Below are 21,990 nucleotides of genomic sequence, written 5' to 3'. Positions count from 1 at the left end.
TGTCCAAGAGTCTTAACAAATAAAATGGATCAGCAAGCAAGAGATTTCTTTTGGGGATCAGATATGAAATGCCCCCCAGTGGCTTAGGAACAAGTCTGTCAGCCCAAGGCTATAGGAGGGCTTGGAATTAGACCTTCAGCTTTCTTTAATAATGCGGCCCTGGCTAAATTAGCTTGGAAAGTCTGTAGTGATCATAATAACTGGTGGACTCAAATTGTTAGGAGAAAATATATGAGGAATTCTTCCTTTTTTTCAGGTGAAAAAGAAGCAATCTGGCTCTTTGGCTTGGAAGGGAGTTTTGGATACAAGGGAACTTGTACTCAAAGGCATGAGGTGGATTGTGGGGACTGGCCGAATGATTAACTTTTGGACTTTTAACTGGGCAATTGACTTCCCATTATGCAACCTACTAAATGACGTCCAGAAGGCTCACATCAACTGGGATGAAACAGTGGCCGATTACATCACTGAAGGTAAGTGGAATAAACCTAAATTACATATTTTTTTGGATAGCAGCACAGTCAATCAAATCCTTGGAATTCCAATTCCTTTATTGGAGCAGGATGATGAATTTGTTTGGGGTCCCTCTACTAGTGGAAAGTTCTCAATCAAATCTGCAACCTGGTTGCAATTACAAAACACAAATAAACACAGCCAAATGGACCTTATTAACAAACTGTGGAAACTAAATGTTCCGCCCAAAACTAAGATTTTTGGTTGGCTTTTGCTTCGTGGCAGACTTAAGATCAGAGATAGATTATCAAGGTTTGGTTTAGTCTCTGATAATTCTTGTCCTCTTTGTAACACTGATAATGAAACGGCTGACCACCTATTTGGTTATTGTCCCTTTGCTTCAAATATCTGGAGACTTGCAGGAATCTCTACACCAATTGACTGGAATGAAGGATACCTGCAAGTTCTCAGAGAAATGTTCATCCATCGACCCTATGATCAAAATCTTTTTGCTAAAGTGATGGATCTAGCTTTGGCAAATTTGGAAAGCAAGAAATGACCTCATTTTCAAAGGACTTGCTAGCTGCAGTGCCGAGTAATGTTGTGGCAACCTCTCAGGCTGTTCTACATAAATCGGATAACACTCTGCAAACTTCAAATCTAAGCGGCTTGAACCAACCATCACACAACATTAGATGGCATTAGACCTGTAAATGGACCGGATTTGGATCGGATCGACCTAAATCCAAATCCGTTTACTTAAAAAAAAATTCGATCCAAACCCGCTCCGTTAACCCGGCGGATCGTTGATAGCTCGATCCAAATCCGTATCCGCCGGGTTAACGGATACCCGATCCGCCAATCCGACCCGTTATAATTTCAAATATTATAAAATTTTAAATAGTAATATTAAATTTATATCATGATACCTCATAAGATATTAATAAAATATTAAAACAACATGAAAAGTATCACCAAAAGTAGAATTACATTATCAAAATTCTTAATGCTTCTTGGAATCTTGGGTGATAGACTGTCCCTTAGATTTCTGCAAAAAAATTGTATTAGAAATTCTTCATATTTTATATTTTATATTTTTTAAAAATAATAATATATTAATAAAAAATAATATTTTATTATTACAAAAACGGGCCGGATCATTAACGGATCGGATCGACCTAGATCCGTATTTGATCCGTTAAATAAACGGGTTAACGGATTCGGATCATTAACGGATCAACGGATCAAAACTTTCGATCCAAACCCGTCCAATAGTCACGGATATGGAGCGGGTCCGGATCAAAATCCGGTCCATTTACAGGTCTAGATGGCATCCTCCCGGGCAGAATACGATCAAGATAAATTTTGACGGATCTGTTAAATCAGGAGCTGCTGCTTCGGGCTTCATCTTTAGAGATCATCAAGGGAATCCACTTTTAGCCAGTGCATCGAGCTCGGGTCATGCTACTGTACCAATTGCGGAAGCGACTGCTCTACGGGATAGCCTTGCCACTGCAAAGGATAGGGGCTTTCAATTCCTTGAGGTTGAGGGAGACTCAAAACTTGTTATTGATGCTGTCAACGGAGTCTCCTGTTTTGCTCCAGTTTTTCTTGAGCTGGTCAACAGTCTCTTTTCTTACGTGGGCGTGCCAGCACCGTTCAGGTGCGGTCGTCGGGGGTGTCCCTTGACCTGACTTCTTTTTAGCGATTGTGGACGAGGAGAGCACCAACCTCGTCGCGGGATTCATTGTGGCTCGTGGCGAGGACTTTTGCTAAACTTCTTCAAAATCGAACAATCGATATTCGACGTCATAGATCGAGCAGAGCGAAAATCACTGGGAAGTGGGGAGAACTTGCTAAAGCGTGACTTTAGCTTGGCTGGTTTGCGAGGGCGTTACCCTTGCTTGGCTGGTTCCGTAACCGTTGTGGTCGCGGTACTACAGTCAGCTCCCGAGGAGACTAGGACCGAAGCACGTTAACAGAGGGTTTGGTGGCATTGACAGTCGGCTCCTGAGGATTCTAGGACTGAAGTGTGGTCACCGGTAAGAGAAGGAGAGGGGTTGCTCTAGAGAGACTTGGATAATCATAGAGATTAGTTGATGAATTGTGTCTTGTTACTTGTTGTAGCCTCTATATATAGGCTACCAAGCCATCGTGGTTGCCTTTAAACAAATTATGATGGGTTTTCCATTTAAGCACTAATGGAATCATGATAGGTTTTCCTATTAAGCACTAATGGAATCATGGAGCACTTAATGGAATTGTGGAGCACTAAATGGGATTGTGGTGGGTTAAGCACTTAAGCACTAATGGAATTGAAAATGATGAGTTTTGGAGTGGTTTTGAGTCACTTTCGGCTCCTTTATTCCTTCAATTATATCTCCACCAAGAATTCAGAATGGGCCTTTGACTTCTTGATATAAAATGATCCACCATGAGTGTAGATCATTCTAGTAAAATTTCAAAGCTTACTTCCATGTGGTTGGGCCGGAAACTCTGCTGGACTCCTTACACATCCGGTTTTCCAGTTTTGTCTTTCAGAAAATTGGACTGATTGTTTGAAGGTTTTCCACTCCAAACTAGCTCTTTCACTATTAATAAGAAATGATCCTTGGGATGTCTAGAATGAATATGGAAAGTTTTAGCTCATTCGGATTTCGTTTGGTTAGTATGCCGCCCCTCCTTCCTTGTTTAGCTCGGTTTCTCCTAGCCGAAGTAGGAAAATGTGCTAAAGTTGACTTTTCATTTCCATGCTTCCATCATTTCCTTTTCTTGCAGCTTGCATAATCTTCCGTAATTTTGAAGGTAGGCTTTATTTAGCCTCTAAATAATATATTTCGAACTTGTCGACAATATATAGCTTGAGCCACTGACATTGGCTCAATTTCTCCAAGACACGTCTTGTTAGGCCAAAATGCTCATTTTGGGTTCAAACATCTCCCATCCACCTTGGCGACTGAGGAAAATTATTCAGGACATCCGATCTCTTGCTACTTCTTTCTCTACTATCACCTTTAAACATGTGTTTAGAGAGGCCAACTTTGCTGCTGACTCAGTCACTAATCTTGTTCATCTTCATTCTGATCGTATTTGGTGGGCTAATCGCTTCCCACCTGCGGTTGCTAGAGCTATTTTATTTGACTATGTAAACTGTGGAGGCCAACGTGGCCTGTGTATTTGATCTCTTATGTTGCGTATCAAAAAAAAAAAAACTATTCTTCTTTGTCTCAAAAGGGGGGTGAAATGGCTAATTAAGAAGAAATAGGAGGAGATTAGCAGCCATTTTTTAAGAGAGACGATGCCATCAAGAATCCAGGTGAAAAGGGAAAGAAAAGCAAAGGTGAGACCGTGAGAGAGGTATTCAAAATGAAGGATAGCACTAATTTTAGCCTCATGGTTCGAAAATTCAAAATGAAGGACACATGTTGAGCAAAATATGGTAGACTGAAACAAGAAGGACAACAAAAAACAAGAAATCTGTGGACAAAGCCCAGACGAAAAAGACTGCCCCCAAGTCTCAGGTCTTTGGTCTAGATCGAAGGGATCAAGATTTGGGCAAGAGAGAAGGGGGAGGCGGACTAGGTTTCAGATATATTTTCTCTCTGTAGGTTTTAGAGGGAGAAGTTCTCAAGTCAAAGGGTCTTCTTATCTTGACATTCCCTGAATTAACTTGATTGGCTATGCAAGATTGGTACTTTGGGCTTTGGCATTAATACCTTAGATACAACTTGTTCAGTTAAGTAGAACGTTTATGAATCTGGCAAAGTGAACAATTTTTTGAAGGAAATTGGGTTTCAATCCATTGAATATAAGTGTAGGTAACAATACACAATGACCACCCGGGGGCATAAAGAATTGTATCATTATTCATATATGGAGCTCTAAAGCACCTAAGTAATGTTATCATAGAGAGAAACCTTAACTTGTGACTTGTGAGCCATGAAAAAAAAAATTCACCTATCGAGTTAAGGTTAGATCATTCGGAAGTTATTTCATGATCTTGGTAATTATTAAGATATTCAGGATTACTCTTTTTAAAAAAAAAAAAAATTCAAAATCTGACCTCACAATAAAGTACGTGACACGAAGAATTTGTGAAAATATTTCAGACACCCAAACTATTTCTTATGATGTTCTGAAGTCTCGGGATTAGACCTGTAAATGGATCGGATTTGGATCGGATCGACCTAAATCCAAATCCGTTTACTTAAAAAAAAATTCGATCCAAACCCGCTCCGTTAACCCGGCGGATCGTTGATAGCTCGATCCAAATCCGTATCCGCCAGGTTAACGGATACCCGATCCGCCAATCCGACCCGTTATAATTTCAAATATTATAAAATTTTAAATAGTAATATTAAATTTATATCATGATACCTCATAAGATATTAATAAAATATTAAAACAATATGAAAAGCATCACCAAAAGTAGAATTACATTATCAAAATTCTTAATGCTTCTTGGAATCTTGGGTGATAGACTGTCCCTTAGATTTCTGCAAAAAAATTGTATTAGAAATTCTTCATATTTTATATTTTATATTTTTTAAAAATAATAATATATTAATAAAAAATAATATTTTATTATTACAAAAACGGGCCGGATCATTAACGGATCGGATCGACCTAGATCCGTATTTGATCCGTTAAATAAACGGGTTAACGGATTCGGATCATTAACGGATCAACGGATCAAAACTTTCGATCCAAACCCGTCCAATAGTCACGGATATGGAGCGGGTCCGGATCAAAATCCGGTTCATTTACAGGTCTACACGGGATAATGTCAATTGTTTAAGGAGACAGGAAAATTAGACGCAGTGCGTTCTTGGATGTTAAAAATACCACCGCTTGATCCGAGTCGTTGCATTAAATTCAAAATTAGGCTATAAATACAGGCAGATCAGATCGAACGATCCAGATGGGATTATATCTCTCGACCTGGATTACAAACCTAAAAGTAAAGACCCACAAAGTTCCAGACGGTGACCCGACTGGAGATCCGCCATTCGGCCACCTCAGGACGGCTTACCGGTGCAGATCGGTTCGTCTCGCCATCACTGACACTCCTCTAGTCGTGATTTAGCCATACATGGAGCAAGGAGCGAGAATCGAACGTTGAAAGTCTCAGGTTCTCTGGCGGTTTCTTTGCAAATTCCGACGACTTGGGTGATGTTTTGAAGTGCGTGAGGTACGAAAGTTGATGGTTTCTTTGAGCTCTACATACATACCAGTATGTATTTTTTGAATTCGATTACGTTTTGGAGATTCAGAATTTTGGGTGTCACAGCCACTGTTGGGTTGGAACTGCAGTTTGCGCTGGTGGTTTCGAATTTGCTTCGGTTGTTCTGGTTCGATTCAGTGTGTTGGGGCGATATTGACGATTGGTATGCTAAAAATGCTGAATTGGTGAATTGGTGGAGAATGAATGAGAGCAAATGGAAGATTTTCTCAGTCTGCCGTGCACTTCTTCAAAAGGCTAACTAGCCAATTTGGAGCTTTGCTTATGGTCAAGTTTGATACTAAGGTTACGTGGTTTTCTTGGAGGTTCTGAGAAATGTATTATGTGTATATGACATGTTATGCTACATACAATGATACCACAAATCTTGGACCTTAATTATTTGAGGCCAACAATCAATCGTGCAATTTAGTTTTGAGGTATTGGTTTTTGGTTTTAAAGGAAGTAACCCAATCCCTACCCAGAAATCATTTTTAGAAAGTTGACAAAAAGGTGAAATTTTTGGCTTCTCTGAATACTCCTTGGTTTTGGTGGGATGTCATTTTGAGAAAATGCTATGAAATGTGTAGCATTCTACTACCGAGAAGACTTCTTTCTCTTCTTTGCTGTGCATTGAATTGGTTTTTTGTTTTTGATTGTGATTTAAACTTCTGTAAATTGAATACACTACGTGAATGGAAAAGGATCATGTGTTGTGATAATTTTTCCTCTACTTTTCAAAGCTTCAAAAGGCAACGACTTTTGGAAAACACATTTATTTGCTTTCAAGTTCCGGATGAGGATGAACTCATACATTTTCTTTGGCACATGGGCTTCATATTATTTTCTTTTACAAGTATGTTGTATGCCAGTTCGATTTTGTTTTAATGATGTGTGCTTATTGGGTTGCTAAATGATTGTTAAATGCTGGCTCTTTTGCTTGAGTACCATAAGTCCATAATGATAGAATTGATTTAATCTTAGATATGATTTTATATCAATCTTATGGACACAATTACTGTAATTGAGGGGTTGTATGGGAATACTCTCATTTCTATGGCTCTGATGGTACAATTTTCATAAAAGTCAAAAGAAAAAAGATCCTACTTTGTTGCATTGAGTTCTTTAGGCTTCAGTTCTTCTGTACTCGATTATATGATTTACATTAGTAAAGCTTGGGATGGCAGTTTCAGGAGATGAAAAAACAATTTGGAAATGATATTGTGTTAGTTTTGCTGAATTGTTAAAGTATGCTTATAGTTATCGAATGTGCTTCTGTGTTTTTCTTTAAATGTTTTGCTTCAGGTACATGCCAATGTTGCTGGAACAGACCAACCAAAATGGTGGGAAAGAAGTGTTCCGAAGTGCTTTACGTCAAGCTGGAGATATAGATAAGTTGTTATAGAATTCTACGGAAGGCACTGTCTCTGGATTTTGAGCAATAGAAGAACTCTATGCAGTAGTGATTCTGTTTGGAAGGCCTTGGTTTTTTATGCCAAAAATTGTAAATGCTTCTTTAATGTTGATCAAGACAAGGATTTGGCAAGGTCATAGTAGACGTAAAGAAAGTGTTGGACCAATTTGATGATTTGCTCAATGCCGACAACATAATTTTCAAAAATGCTAGATGCAAGGTAAAGGACTTTGTGTTATTTGTTTTTTCATCCTCTGTTTTCCCCTTTAATTTCTAAGAGTTTCATACCACATGGTCCATATTTGTTCTGATTTTGGATTATTTGGTTATGCACAGGTGCTTTTTAGTGATAACTTTTTGAAGTTATTCAAGAAACTGATATCGGCCTGATTGGAGAAGTCAGCACTCAGCAGTAAATCTTCTACTAAAGCTTTCATGTGGCTAGGGACCCAAGAAGCGCAGTGTAGAGAGAAGTTGTAGTAGCTCTTCACTAATCTTGAAGAAATTTAAGGTTAAATCTCATTGTTTGCACAACAAGCTATTGCAAAAAAGATATGAGATACATTCAAATGTTAAAGGTCTGAGACATATTGCCTCTGGAGGATATCCCAAAGTTGGAATATAATATCTCCCGGAGACTGTTTTAAACAGATATGCAGATTATATATATATATATATAGATGAAATACATAAAGCTACTGCTTAATTTATTTCTCTTCGATAGAGATATGATCAGGAGGTGATGGACAGCCAATTATTAACATGGATTAATCCATATGCATCAGTGCAGGAGGAACATCTTGAACCAATAGGCAGAATATTTGAGGTATCTTCTCAGATTATCCTTGACATCAACTAATGTAAGGCCAAACCCAACTGTGTAACCAGCATCCCATTCGAAGTCATCCCAAAATGACCACGCATAGTATCCCTGCACTTTAACCCCATCCCTGAAATAAATAAAAATCGAATGGTTAACTCAATCCCTATTTATAAATTATATTAACCATGCATTACACGAATGAATGACTCACTTCATAGCTTTCAAAAGATACCACAGATGGTCGTGATGGTATCTTATTCTCAAATTATCCTTACGAGCTTCTTGGATTGGCGTTGAGGCATTATATCCATATGCATATCCTGCAAAATTAAACGTACAACACATAAGAGGAAACTAATATATTAGCATGCACGGAAAATACTAGAATCAATTGGCTGGATAATTAATCATGGAATGCATGTAAGAGAATCGATCATTTACCATTTTCAGTTATGTAAATGTTAGGATTCTTGTACTTTTCCTTTATATATAGAAGAGTCTCTCTAATCCCTTTTGGATAAACGAAAAGCCAATCCAGATCAGTCTGTACGTAGCCAATTTACCACATAATAGTTAATGTTAGTATTTGCGTGAATAATTAACTTTAGTGTGTACTATATAGACGGAGAATTAGTACATACCGCTGCACCAATAAGAGCCCCATTTCTATCAGCTGTGTCAACAAAACAAATGGTAGGTAGTTGTGTTAGAATAGCAACGTGCGCAGTTGAAGTTAAATTCATGCTAAATTAATTAAGTTATAATGAATGATAACCGGCTTAGTTATATATTGTGTGTGGGATTGACGGATGCATACTAGTAGAAGCAGCGATTTGTCTGTCTGCACTCCAACTATGGTTGACAGAGTTGGATGAAGCTGGTTCATCTACTGTATAATATGTTGTGTAATAATTTAACCCAAGAAAATCGAGGGACCCTTTTATCTGCTTCGATTCAGCTTCTGTAAATTTCGGCAATCGATTCCCGACCAAGGATCGCATGACCTTCGGATAATCACCATGAAATATAGGATCCGCAAACCTACCCACATTATGAAAAATTATACAATTATATAGCTGCGCAATAAAAATATATACACAATCAACATAAAGTTTTAGGGATTAATTACGTCTTAGATGTGCTGATCTATTATCCAAGACTCACCATCCAAACATAAAGTCAAGTGATCTAAGGGTGGCTTTCCGGCTAGCCAGCTGTTCTGGGAATTTAGGTTTCCACCAGTGAGTGACTATGGTAATCCCGATCTGTCCCTTTTGGGAAGCCTGCTCACATATATTCAGATAGTTTATTAACTCAAGTATCTATATATACATATAAGAATTCATTTACATCAAATATATAACGAATGCAGGGTTCCTGTACTTGATATTTGTCCTTGTATATCTTGACAGCGGCTGAATGCGCAAGAAGCAAATGGTGTGCCACAATGTAGGGTTCAGTCGCAGAGTTACCGGAAGTGCAATTTCCCTCATAGTTAGAACACCGACCTGGTGCAAAGGTACCGCCGTTGTAGGCATTAATAGCAAATCCGTTAGGTTCGTTCATTGTGACCCAGTGCTTCACTCGATCACCAAATGTCTTGAAGCACAAATTCACATAATCTCCATAATCATTTCTGTTAAAAATATTCATTGTGACCCAGTGATCACGTTATTGCCATTAGTTTTAATAATCATATTATTATATATAGGTAGTCAAACTATATTACACGTTGACTTACATTATGTTAGGGCTTACGAACCCGCCATACAGATCATCAAGTGCTTGGGGAGGATCATAATGGAGCAAAGTCACTAAGGGCTTGATACCTTTCTCACATCAAATGTATAGGAAAATTAGGAATGAGTATGAAATTTGCCAAATACTTCAACTGTTCGTCAGGTTTCTTTTTTACTATTCATTCTTTAACAGATAATTATTCTTTAGATCGATTGATCTGCTCAGCATATGTAAATGAAAGTGGAATTTAATTCAAAGAGAAATTTAGAGTGAGATGTTAACCATTGGATACGAGCTCATTGATGAGATTATTGTAGAATTTGACACCAAGTGGGTTCACTCCTCCACTAAGTTTTCCCTCTGATCGAGAAGCATAAGAGTTAAATATGTCAAACTAAATATATATCAAATTATATTCTTCAATGTAAGTACTAAATCGTATGTGTGTAACCAATTACTCTATATATATATATATTTTAGCAAATTAACAACTCATGTACAGCAATTAGTCTATTATGAGTCGAAGTCACGACATTCCACTTACAAAGGGAAATTTTATGTCACTAGACTAAATGCGAAAATATTCACCTGATCAGTTATTGACCAAGAAAATAATGCTCAATCACCCTTGGAGCAAGTTCACCCGTTGGGTCACTGGGTCACCTACTATTCACTGCTTTTTAGTGTATATTTTCATTCTCTGGGTCACAAAATACACTGTGCTCGTGACCTATGGCACGAAATACACTGTGCAGGTCACCATGGTGACCCAGAAAGTGATCCAGGGTGACTCAGGGCACGAAATGCACTGTACTCGTGACCCAAAGGGTGAAAATAACACTAAAAAGCATGAATAGTGGGTGACCCGGTGACCCAACGGGTGAACTTGCTCTTGGATGTAAATCCAAGGGCAGAGAGAATTATTATTAAGTTGAGGTGTTTTGTTTTCCACCCTTGGATGTAAATCTAAGGGTTATTGAGCATGAATTCTTTGGTTAGCAACTGATCAGGTGAACACCACTGAGACTAAATGATACTGGGCTGTAACCAATAACTTCATAGAATATCTTTAGCAGACTCTCTATTTTGGCTCCTTAGTTATTAACTTATTTTAGAGAACATGTTTAGCTTTTTATCTATTTTAGCAGCTGCACATGCAAGACTCCTAAATGACTTTTCATTATAACTTTTAGCTATTTTGCTCTTAAATATAGAGAGCGAGATGAGGCTCTCAATAATTTAAAACATTCATTTTAAGTTATTTTATATAAGGGTCCTTGACCCAAAGCACCAAAATTAGACAAAGTTATCCCACTTACCCCAGTAAGAGATTTTTATTCCCACTTACCCTATTTGAAGTAAAATGACATTTTTGCCCTCAGCCAAATTGGAAAAAGACATTGATGCCATGCTCCTCTATCTCTCCTCTCTCTCCGGCACGAGCAACACACTCCCTCTCTCTCTCCTCACCCTCGCCGACGAGGACAACCATATAAACAAGCCTTCGAATCCCTCCCCAACTGGTCCTCCAACGACTTCGACCTCTACATGCCCTCCGATCCTGATTTCCCGCCGGCCCAGTTCGTCACCGTCCACGAAGAAGACGACGAAGACTTTGACTGCGAAGACGACATCTTTTCCCAGTACCATTCCACAATCCACGCCGAGCGGAACCGCGATGACATCGTTTCGGAGCCCAATTCCATTTCCAACACCGACGATTTGTCGTCGGACCGCGAGAACCAGGTCAATTTCGTTATGGATCGGTTCCAACAGCGCGTCGAGCAGTCTCAGGTAACAACCCGTTCCGTTTTGGTCTCCGGCGACTCCGATTTTGGGGTTGTGGAGGGGAATTGTGACATGGAGGCTCTGGGCTCGAGCTCCCGGAGGACGTCAGCGACAACATCAACCACTACTTCCGGTCCCGGGTCTGCAGTCGGAAAGATGGGAGAAGATGACATGGGTGCCCAAATCATTTTCTGGGTGCCCATATCAGTTTTTTTTTTTTTTTTTTTTTTTAAGTAACGGGACAGTGAAAGAAAAAAAAGTTTTGAATGTCTATTGGGGGCAATAGGCGTCTATTGGGGGGCAATAGACGTTTTGAATTGACGTAATCTCCTCTTTTTTTTATTTAATCAAAGTTTTATTTGTGTAATTTTAGGAAAATTAGTTCTCATTTCGGTAATCGAAACGTCTATTGGGGGGCAATACATGGCTGATAGTCGTCTATTGGGGGGCAATACATGGTTGATAGTCGTCTATTGGGGGGCAATAGACGTCTATTAGGGGGCAATAGGCGTCTATTGGGGGGCAATAGGGGGCAATAAAGGTCTATTGGGGGGCAATAGATGTCTATTGGGGGCAAAAAAAACTTTCCGGTGAGATTTTCAGCAAATTCCGGTGGGCGGCAGCCGGTGACCAGATTCCGGCGGCCGGTGACGGGCTCCGGCGAAGTCTCCTATGGTTTCTCTCTCTTCCATTTTCTCTATTTCTCTCTCTAAGTAACAAAGGGGTGAGGGGTAAAATGGTATTAAAAAAAAATAAAAAACAAAAAAAAAAATATTAATGGGGTATTAGGGAAGACTCCCTTAGAGTGTATTGGGTAAGAGAGAATTAAAAAAACTTAATGGGGTAAGTGGGAAAAAAATCCCTAAAAATGGGGTAAATGGACAAAACTCCTTTATATAATTTATAAATACATTTAAACTATTTAATCTTCAGTTAAATAATAATATAAATTTAAAACTAGTAGAGAACACTGATGTAGACTTATTTCTAAAGTGACTAGCTAAAATGATTTTTTAGTTAGTTTGACAAAAAATTAATTCAAAAATAGATAACATCGCTAAAGATACTCTAAAACATAAAACCAATTGTAAAGAGTCGAACGTTGCAATTATTTAATCAACTCTTTGACTGATAAAAATTACTTATTCAATGATTAAGATCAGTTAAACAACATTATCTTCTTACTGGGAAGTAATCTGGGCCATGAAATTGAGAATCTGAAAGAGTTCAACCCAATTTTCTTCATCAATTTTATGTCCTCCTGTCACATCATGAACAAGTCAAGATCAAAACAAGAAATTATATATAGCAGATAATAACTACTTATGTATAGTTGTATACCTAGCTAGCAATGCATTACGTACTAACCACTTGACACCAAAAAAAAAAAAAGGAATACAATGCTTTACTAACCAATTTTTCTTCCTCTAAGGTATGCAATGACTATTGATTAATGAATAAGCTATTATAACTCATCTCAATGTCCTTGAAATAAGAAAATGGAGGTCAGTGGACAATGCTTCATGTTAAATTTACCTTATAACGGTGATAAAAGTCATCAGCTACGTCTCCCGTGCTGTGATCCCATATTTTTTCTGCCATCGACCATAACATTTTCTCACTAAACGTCACATAAGATGTTTTTATATTGTAACATAATACATAGAAAATTAAATAATTTATCACTCGATGGATCGATCATGAGTTTTTTTTTTATTTTTATGTTTATATAGTTATCGGACTATACCTATAACCCGTAATATTGGACATGATTTAAAATTATGAAAGTATTTAATCCTAAGCTTTTATAAATGTCTTATTGATTTTTTCCATGGTGACCAGGATCAAGTCGTGAATTTCGCTGCCCTCCAAGTCATGGCGAGACCCATCGATTGAGTAAAGTATACTAGAGCATGTGGCCTCTCGCATGAGTAATTGCCTCTTTGATACATTGTAGATATCAGGGAATCCAAATTGACTAGTAGTGAAGTAGGAAACTCAGAACATGCATTAGTTAAGCTCAGATAATTAATAATGAGGTTTTGAGGGTTTTTGGAGAGAGAGAGACAGACAGACAGACCTGGATGTTTCCTAACGAAAGTATCCCAGATGCTAGGTCCCCTTCCATCTAGAAATGCTGCTCCTTCCGACTGATGCATCGATAATGGATTGAAGAAACATCAAGGAGCCGATCATCAGTATAAGCAGAGTCTACATATATATATACACGCACACTCATATATACATATATACGTAGATAGATATATACCTGATAAGCAGCTGAACCAGCACCAAAAAGGAATCCAGCGGGAAAACTGCTTCGGTTAAAAGGGATATAATAAGCATCGGAAGTGCCAACGGAGAAGCTAGCAGCTGCAGCCAAAGATAGGAGCATAGACAAGAACACAGAACCTCCAAATGCCATAATGTTGAATACTGCTTTTACCTAGTTGATTGCATGCCTATTTATAGAGTTCGGGCCTACTCCATATATATGGAAATAATTGTTAGACTCGGTTTGGATCGATTTTTCAAGTAATGACACATGATCCTATGCGTAATGACACATCTATATATTATTAAGAGAAATTCTTAAATATGACAGATGTGTCACGTGGCTGATACACTTAATCAATCATGTTAACTTAAAATGAAATACACAAAACACTCCTTGCATAGACACTGATTAGCTGTGTGTACCGTCACGTGTAACGTCTGCCCTACCTAAAAATCTCTCTATTATCCATCATTCAGACCTAAAAATATGTTTGCAAGTTATTTCTATTAATTTAGAAACTGATGCTCCAACATTAATATATTCGAGTAGTCTATTCAATCACTTGTACCTTGTTTGTTGGTCAACTTTCGCGTGAAATTGATTGTATATAACTAACCAGTACATACTGAAATACAAAAATCAGTATTTGCCTGTGATGTTGTTTCTTAAATTACATATGCTGCTCGACTAAAAAAACAATTATATATAATGCATATTGCAATTTGAAGAAGAAGAAGAAGTAGTGGTGTTCTCTATGTAGCTAGCTATGTCAAATAGTGTAGGACAAATGTGTTTAATAAATTTTAGAGCATTTTCAAGAGACCTTTTCAGTTTTACTATTTCAAATTGAACTTTGAATACCATGTTAACAATTTAAAGTGTGAAACATCTGCTTGTGAAACATTGCACCCTAATTAAGCATATCTGTTTTTGAAAAAATAAAAATTAAAAAAGTTGAAGTTTGGATGTGCGCTTGACATTTGACCAAAAGAACTCTCTTATCATTCTAGTATAGTATTAAAACTGGTTGAAGAGTGAGAACAAGTTTGTAGTGTGAGAAATCAATCGGAAATTAGACGAGTAGGTCTAAACTGGTTTTTGGAGAAAATTCTTGCCAATGTAGCTCATCAGTTATTTCGTAAAGTGGTTGGATAGATATATTTTTTTATAGAACTGCTCTATTAAACTCATAACACTCAATCTGTACAATCCAAATATAGTTTAGGCAGTTCTACGTGTGCTTAATAAGTTTGGTCAAAAAGCTCATTTATTCAAATAATCACATATTACAAAGGCAAATATTCATAAGGAAACAGGAATCCTAGGCTTTAGGAGAACCAATAAACAAAAGCATAATAACTTAAATCTGATAATGTCGTAATTTAATTTAATTACATCTCAAAGTAGTTGATTTCAAGATCAAAAACCCTTTTCTTTTCTTTTTTGATTGGGAGTGAGGTAGTAAGTCACCTCGGTTACGTTAGCGAGTTAGTACGTAACACACTCATCCATTCAGTATTTAGTCCGAGATCCACAAGAGTATCCTAGTAAAGGCAAACTAATCTCCCGCTACAGGCGCGCGAACCCGAATGCCCCTCAAACCTGCTGGCCACAAATTGGTGGGAGTTGGGACTCGAACTCTACACATGGGGTTTCCATACTAGACAGCTCGACCAACCTTACCACACTAGGTGGTTCAAAAACTCTTTTTTAATAACTCAATTCACTCACTTAATAGCAAGTTCACCCGTTAGGTCACCAGGTCACCTACTATTCACTGCTTTTTAGTGTATTTTTCACCCTCTGGGTCACAGGCACAGTGTACTTCGTGCCTTAGGTCACCCTGGATCACTTTCTGGGTCACCGTGGTGACCTACACAGTGTATTTCGTGACCCAGAGAATGAAAATATACATTAAAAAGTAGTTAATAGTAGATGACCTGATGACCCAACGGATGAACTTGCTCTTATTGTTGCCGAAAACTCAATGACCAAATATAAAGAAATTCAAACTGCTCTTTTTTAAAGAAATATGTTCAAAACTTCAAACTTCCTAACATAACGGGCAGAAAAAAAAAAGAAAAGAATGATATGCAACTATGCAAAGTATGCAACTAGTCTATGTTACAATCTTATTTCTTTTACGGTGCGTTTGGATGGGAAAATTATTAAATCCGTAGGAATTTATAAATAATAGAATCTTTAACTCCATCAATCTAAAATTTCGTTAATTGTAATTTCTATTGTTTGATTTCATCTATTTAGGATTTGAAATCCCAAAGACTTAGCAGAGAATTTAGTATGAAATTCCGGGACTTTGAGCTTCTTGGGTAGCATATTGAAGCTCCAGGTGGTGTCCTGGTACCTAAGGAAGATCTGCACCCAAAGGAAACCATACCACTGGTCAAGGTGGAACAGAGGAAGAAGAAAGGAAGACCTTTGGGCTCAAAAAATAAAAATCCGCCCAAGACAAAAAAGGTTTCTGCTGAAGATGTGCTTAAGGTGATTTGTCCTAGCAAACCTCCTAGCCCTAGTGTTTTAGTTTAGTTTTCTTTTGAACTTTGCCTATTTACTTGTCTTTGGTAACATAGTTTATAGGCTTTCTTGAATAAGTGAGCATGGATACCGTCAAATAATCGGACCTAATCTATGTATCGCTGTGGTGTGTACCACAAACTCTTTATCTACCCATAGATGGTAGAGGGAGGATATGTAATGGTCCTTTCTGGCCTGAGTTAAATATATCGACATGATATTCTTCAAAAAAATTTAGGATTTGAAATGTGTAATAAATTAAGAAAGTTTAAAACAAATAAAAAGATAAAATAGAAAAAAGTATTGTTTTGGAAATAAAAATTGAATACTGCAAATGAATTCGTAAATAACACCTATTTTGGTGGAAATTGAAGTGAGGAATTTAGAAAACAAATTCCTTCGTTTTTTTCCATAGAGAAATTTAAAATTTCCAATCTGATAATGCCAAACGAGGGAATTGCCTTTTAAGAATTATAAAATCTTCACTTTCAATTAAATTCCATCATTTTTTCCCTCATCCAAACACACTCTTAATTAATAGCTTGCGTGAACCTAGAAGCAAAGATGGGTGAGAATCACGAGACGATTTTTAAATAATTGAGATGATGTTGTTCAATACTTAATTTGTTGAATTATAAATAAATTGTTATTTTAAAAAAATAAAAAATTAATCAAAAAAATTGTGCGTGAAAGGTGTTCGTGAATATATTATTTGAAATCTTTTTCCTATATGATCTGTTGAAGAGAAGACTTAAAGTGGCGACAATATCAGATCTCTGTCCTCGTCCATCTTGTCGTTTGGATTATTTTCTGACGTTATTGAATTGTCCAAGCTAAATATCAAAAGGTAATAAATACACGTTGGGGCATGTCCTATTCCATACCCCATTCATGTCTCCACGGGTTCCACGACTGATCAACTCCATGTGGATATCTGACGCCCTACTGATCAATCACTTCCAGCATCTCCATGTTCTAGTTTTCTACCGAAGAGTCTTCGGTTCTAGAATTTTTGGTAGAATACTCATGTGATTCACTTTTTATCTTCTTTCTTTTCTATACCAAACCCAGCGTTTTTGGTTCCCAGATCAGCTTCTCCTTTCTTCCCATTCTCTTCTCTCAACTGTTCTTCTTCTTTGGCTTCTCTTTCTTCTCCTTGTATTAGGTCCTTTCTATAACATCATTCGTTTGGTTTTGATTTAGACGAAGGTTAAAGAAGAGATATAAATCATTTATACAAACCCAATTATTGGATTTGCAAGGATCACTTCTACCTAGTAGTCTCACATCTAATAAAACTTAAAATTGGGATGAGATAGTTCGTTAGATTTCTGCAAATTCGCTATTCCACAATAATCTTGTGAGATCTAAAAGTTTCCTCATCGCCTTCTTGATTTTCGACTACACCATTGTTCAGACTGATCTTCACGAACACCTTGTCGATAATTCGATATATATTTGATCGACCACTTTCCTTCACTCTCCCTGCTGTGTTGATTAACAGGGGCTTCATTTGATCAAAGATGAATGGAGGGACATGGTGGGCTGGTGGTTTCTCAAATGCTATATTGTTGTCTTATGAGACATTTTTTACCTTAATGGCTACAATTTAAATCCCTAACGAACGTCGATTTTGAAATTACCAATTGTCCCTGCTTTGAGTAATTGTGTGACTCTCCTCGCGCCAAGCAGCTGTAACTTACAGCCTGCGCATTCCAGACTTCTCCTGCCCAAAAAGAAAAAATTAAATAAATTGATGAAGCTAGAGAAAATTATGAAACATTAGTTTTTTTGTTCATATTCAATTGGATAAGATATTTGTTATTATCTAGGATGTGATTTATAAGTTTTTTTTTTTTTTTTTTTTTTTTTTTTTTTTTGAGTAACCTCATCATAGATATTTTCATTTACAAAAGGAGAGACCAGAATAGCCATGACATACCCTCCCACTGTCATCTATAGACAGATAAAGAGTTGTGACTATCACGGTGGTACATAGGATATGTCTACTCATTCGACATGTCTTCCTCACTTATTTAAAGTAAGCATATTCAATTATGAACTAACAATGCATAGAAATAGGCTAGAATCCAACAGAAACTAAATCTTCTCCTTGCCCTTAATGGTAGGGCTAGGAGGCTTTCCAAAGTGAAGCATGTGTAACACTTCCTCTACTGGTATCTTCTTTGTCTTGGGGGGGATTTTTATTCTTTGATCCAAGAGGGCGACCTCTCTTCTTCTTGCTTTCCACTTTGTCCTTCTGCCCACCATGCTTGGGCTGCATAACTTTTGCGGGCACAAGCATGCCACTAGTGTTTGGACCCAAAATGAGCATTTTGGCCTGACAAGGCACGTCTTGGAGAAATTGAGCCAATGTCAGTGGCTCAAGCTATATATTGTCGACAAGTTCGACATATATATTTAGAGGCTAAATAAAGCCTACTATGGAAGCATGGAAGCATGAAAGCATGAAAAGTCAACTTTAGCACATTTTCCTACTTCGGCTAGGAGAAACCGAGCTAAACAAGGAAGGAGGGACGGCAGACTAACCAAACGAAATTCAAATGAGCTGAAACTTTCCAGATTAAATCTAGAAAGCCCAAGAATCATTTCTTATGAAGAGTGCCAGAGCTATTTTTGAGTGGAAGGCCTTCAAACAATCAGTCCAATTTCCTTGTCTAGAGAGGCTTGGAAAACTGGACCTGTAAGAGGTCCAGCAGCGTTTTCGGCCCAACCACTATATAAAAAGCTCTGAAATATTACCAGGGTGATCTACACTCATAGTGGAACATTTTTTATGAAGAAGTCATGGTCAAAATCGGAGTGCTTGATGGAGATAAAATTGAAGGAATAAAGGAGCAGAAAGTGCTTCCTTATCTCCAAAATTCATCATTCCTTATCTCCAATTATGCCTCCTTATCTCATTATCTCCAAAATTCATCATGCTTTATCTCCAATTATGCTTCCTTATCTCCAAAATTCATCATTTCTTATCTCCAATTAATGCTCCACTATCATTTGTTTAATGTTAAACACCTTGGCATGGTAGCCTATAAATAGAGGTTACAATGAAACACTTAAACACACAATTCACTCATCAATACATCTCTAAGATGATCTAAGTCTCTCTAGAGCAAACCTCTCTAAGAGCAACTCCTCTCCTTCTCTTTCTCTTACCGGTGATCACACTCCTAGTCCTAGTCTTCTCAGAAGCCGACTTTCAGTGCCACCAAACCCTCTGTCAACGTACTTCGGTCCTAGTCTCCTCGGGAGCCGATTGTAGTACCATGACCACAACGGTTATGGAACCAGCCAAGAAAGGGTAATTCCCTCGCAAACCAGCCAAGCTAAAGTCACGCTTTAGCAAATTCTCTCTACTTCCCAGTGGTTCTTGCTCTGCTCGATCTACAACATCGAGTATCGATTGTGATTTTCAAGAAGATTAGCAAAAGTCCTCACCACGAGGCATAAAGAATCCCACGACGAGGTTGGTGCTCTCCTCGTCTACAATTGCTTGAAAGAAGTTAGGTCAAGGGACACCACCGACGACCGCACCCGAACGGTGCTGGCACGCCGGCGCAGAAAAGAGACTGTTGACCAGCTGCAACAAAATTGGAGCCAAACATTTTGGCACGCCCAGTGGGACATCCTGTGAGCTGTAAATCACACCACTATTAAGAAGTTGAGGTTAGTAAGGGGTTGTGAATCATAACACTTGTTGAACTGTCTTCACACTTATGATCTCTCTCATCTTAGTAAGTATAGCCTATGTGAAATGGTGTCTAGAAAGGGGACAACGTTCATAACAGGTTATTGAATCCAGAAGTGCGTACAAATGGGCCTAAACCACTATGTGGGAGTAGTTCATGCCAAAATGGATTCTGCCTCTTTTGTTCGCCCTCCCCCACCTGGCCATTACAGTAAGGTTGCCCAAAGGATTTGAAAGAAAGTTTGTGTCTAGGCGACTATACTTGGGCCGCACGTCTAAACTACACCAGAGTCTTTTTGTGTTCACCATCATTGGGATGCCAGAGGAAAATCTTTACCAAAAGAAATTCTTGAAGTCATGCCTGTTTTTTCTTAAGAAGAAGAAGTGCAAATTCCTAAACTTCTCAAAGCGCAAGGCCTCCAGTTACAAGCCGCATAAAACTGATGGTGACGTCGCTGCTGTAGATGAAGAGGCGACGATAGAAGGCTATGTGCCCATGAAAAGCCCTCGCGGAGGACCGTCGACGGCTCGATGAGTTCACAATTTCGGTTAAGAGGCTCGAGTTGGGGGCACATCAAATACAAGGTGAATTGGAACGTCAAGAACCTGCTCGCGAAGAGGTCGTTTCTGAGACTAACTTGCCTATAGGTGGCAATCAACCTAAGGGTCTCACTGGTGAGTCACAGCCTTACACAGAGGCTGTGCATGGAAAAGGTCATCAACAAGATTGTTCTTCTGACAATACAATTGTCTCTGAACAAATATCTGATTTCTCCACTGATCAAGCCAAATACATGGCTACTGATCAGATGCATGGGGGGCAAGATATGACCCATGATCATCCCTTTGATCAAGAGAAGATGGCGACAGTTGGCGACAAAGCCGATCTTGGGACACAGTCATCTCCCGAATTGCAAATGAAGATCATGCCTCGTCAACCAACAAAGATACTTGGGGGGGCAAGATTACCCCTCTCACGAGCCAAATTCTTCCAAATTCTTCAACGAGAAGTATCTTTGTTATTTTCCTACAAGTTCTCACAGGAGGGATTTTTACCCTACAAATTTTGATACATCGGAGCTTGGAATGAAGCATAGATGGCCTCCCCCGTGGTCTTCTAGAGGTTAGCCAAACGTGTCGCTGCTAGCTCCTTGCTTTATTGTTAATTTCCTGTCAGTTTTCAGTTTTTTACCTTTATAGTAAAAAAAAAAAAGTTGAATTTGGTAAGCGGTTGTGAATCATAACGGAATAGGTGAAGTCTCTTTTGTTAATATTGGCCTAAACTCCTTATTGGTGCCTAGTTTAGGTCCCTTAAGGTTAAGGGCGGCTTTTATTAACATTTGTTGAACTGTCTTCACACTTATGACCTTTCTCATCTTAGTAAGTATAGCCTATGTGAAATGGTGTCTAGAAAGGGGACAACGTTCATGACAGGTTCTTGAATCCAGAAGTGCGTGCAAATGAGCCTAAACCACTATGTGGGAGTAGCTCATGCCAAAATGGATTCTGCCTCTCTTGTTCGCCCTCCCCCACCTGGCCATTTCAGTAAGGTTGCCCAAAGGATTTGAAAGAAAATTTGTGTCTAGACGACTATACTTGGGCCACATGTCTAAACCTTGATTCACATTGTCTTATTGAATTCAGCTACTTATATATATAAATAAAATAAAATAAAAAATAAAAATTAGTACGATCCAAAAATTACTGCGGAGTCAAAACACTAAGGGATTAATTTAGTAGACAGTTTATTCGCATAAGACATGGGGGACAATTCTAGTGTTCCTACACTCGCAAAGCCCTGTTTTTGAGGCCCATAATCATTTCTTTGCTATGCCTAGCAACACTAGGGGGGCAACACTATACAATACTAAGCCCATTTAGCCTAGCGACACTTCAATAGTAATTGTTTGTTTATATTCATATTTCGGTTTTTTGTTCTTCTTTGTTCTTTATTTCGTTGGTTGTTTTTTATTATTAGAGTCAAAATGAATTTTGGGTAAATATCTTCTTCATAGTAGGCGCATCCAAT

The 21,990-nt window shown here is 38.2% G+C and overlaps 1 protein-coding gene and 2 long non-coding RNA genes across 4 annotated transcripts in view; 1 reads left to right on the top strand and 2 right to left on the bottom strand.

Annotated features, from left to right (window-relative positions):
- LOC133717460 (uncharacterized) overlaps positions 1–21,990 on the bottom strand; it is a 73,215-nt gene that overhangs the window by 8,473 nt on the left and 42,752 nt on the right. The window lies entirely within an intron of this gene.
- On the top strand, positions 5,236–7,794 carry LOC133714633 (uncharacterized). Of its 2 annotated transcripts, XR_009848759.1 has the most exons (4): positions 5,236–5,644; positions 5,767–6,114; positions 6,980–7,308; positions 7,425–7,794. It is a non-coding gene; the product is annotated as an uncharacterized LOC133714633 (long non-coding RNA). The 2 variants fall into 2 exon arrangements; XR_009848758.1 differs by having other exon boundaries at positions 5,767–7,308.
- Positions 7,628–13,891, bottom strand: LOC133714632 (vicianin hydrolase-like). The gene is made up of 13 exons (XM_062140795.1): positions 13,709–13,891; positions 13,520–13,589; positions 12,976–13,034; positions 12,625–12,700; positions 9,934–10,011; positions 9,653–9,740; positions 9,295–9,547; positions 9,076–9,194; positions 8,729–8,952; positions 8,553–8,584; positions 8,353–8,455; positions 8,123–8,231; positions 7,628–8,038 (listed from the first exon to the last, which is right to left on the bottom strand). The coding sequence occupies exons 1-13, from the start codon at positions 13,862–13,864 to the stop codon at positions 7,870–7,872; spliced, it is 1,536 nt and encodes a 511-aa protein (XP_061996779.1). The 5' UTR covers positions 13,865–13,891; the 3' UTR covers positions 7,628–7,869.

This window comes from Rosa rugosa, chromosome 6, assembly GCF_958449725.1.
Source record: "Rosa rugosa chromosome 6, drRosRugo1.1, whole genome shotgun sequence".
NCBI classification, from domain to species: Eukaryota; Viridiplantae; Streptophyta; class Magnoliopsida; order Rosales; family Rosaceae; genus Rosa; species Rosa rugosa.
This window is presented reverse-complemented; position numbering and strand designations above follow the sequence as displayed.

Coding starts and splice junctions, on each gene's coding strand:
- LOC133714632 (XM_062140795.1), bottom strand. CDS start 13,864: ATGGCATTTGGAGGTTCTGTGTTCTTGTCTATGCTCCTATCTTTGGCT. Junction 9,548..9,652: donor TTCGTAAGCCCTAACATAAT/GTAAGTCAACGT, acceptor TATTTTTAACAG/AAATGATTATGGAGATTATG. Junction 8,585..8,728: donor ACAAATCGCTGCTTCTACTA/GTATGCATCCGT, acceptor TTGTTGACACAG/CTGATAGAAATGGGGCTCTT.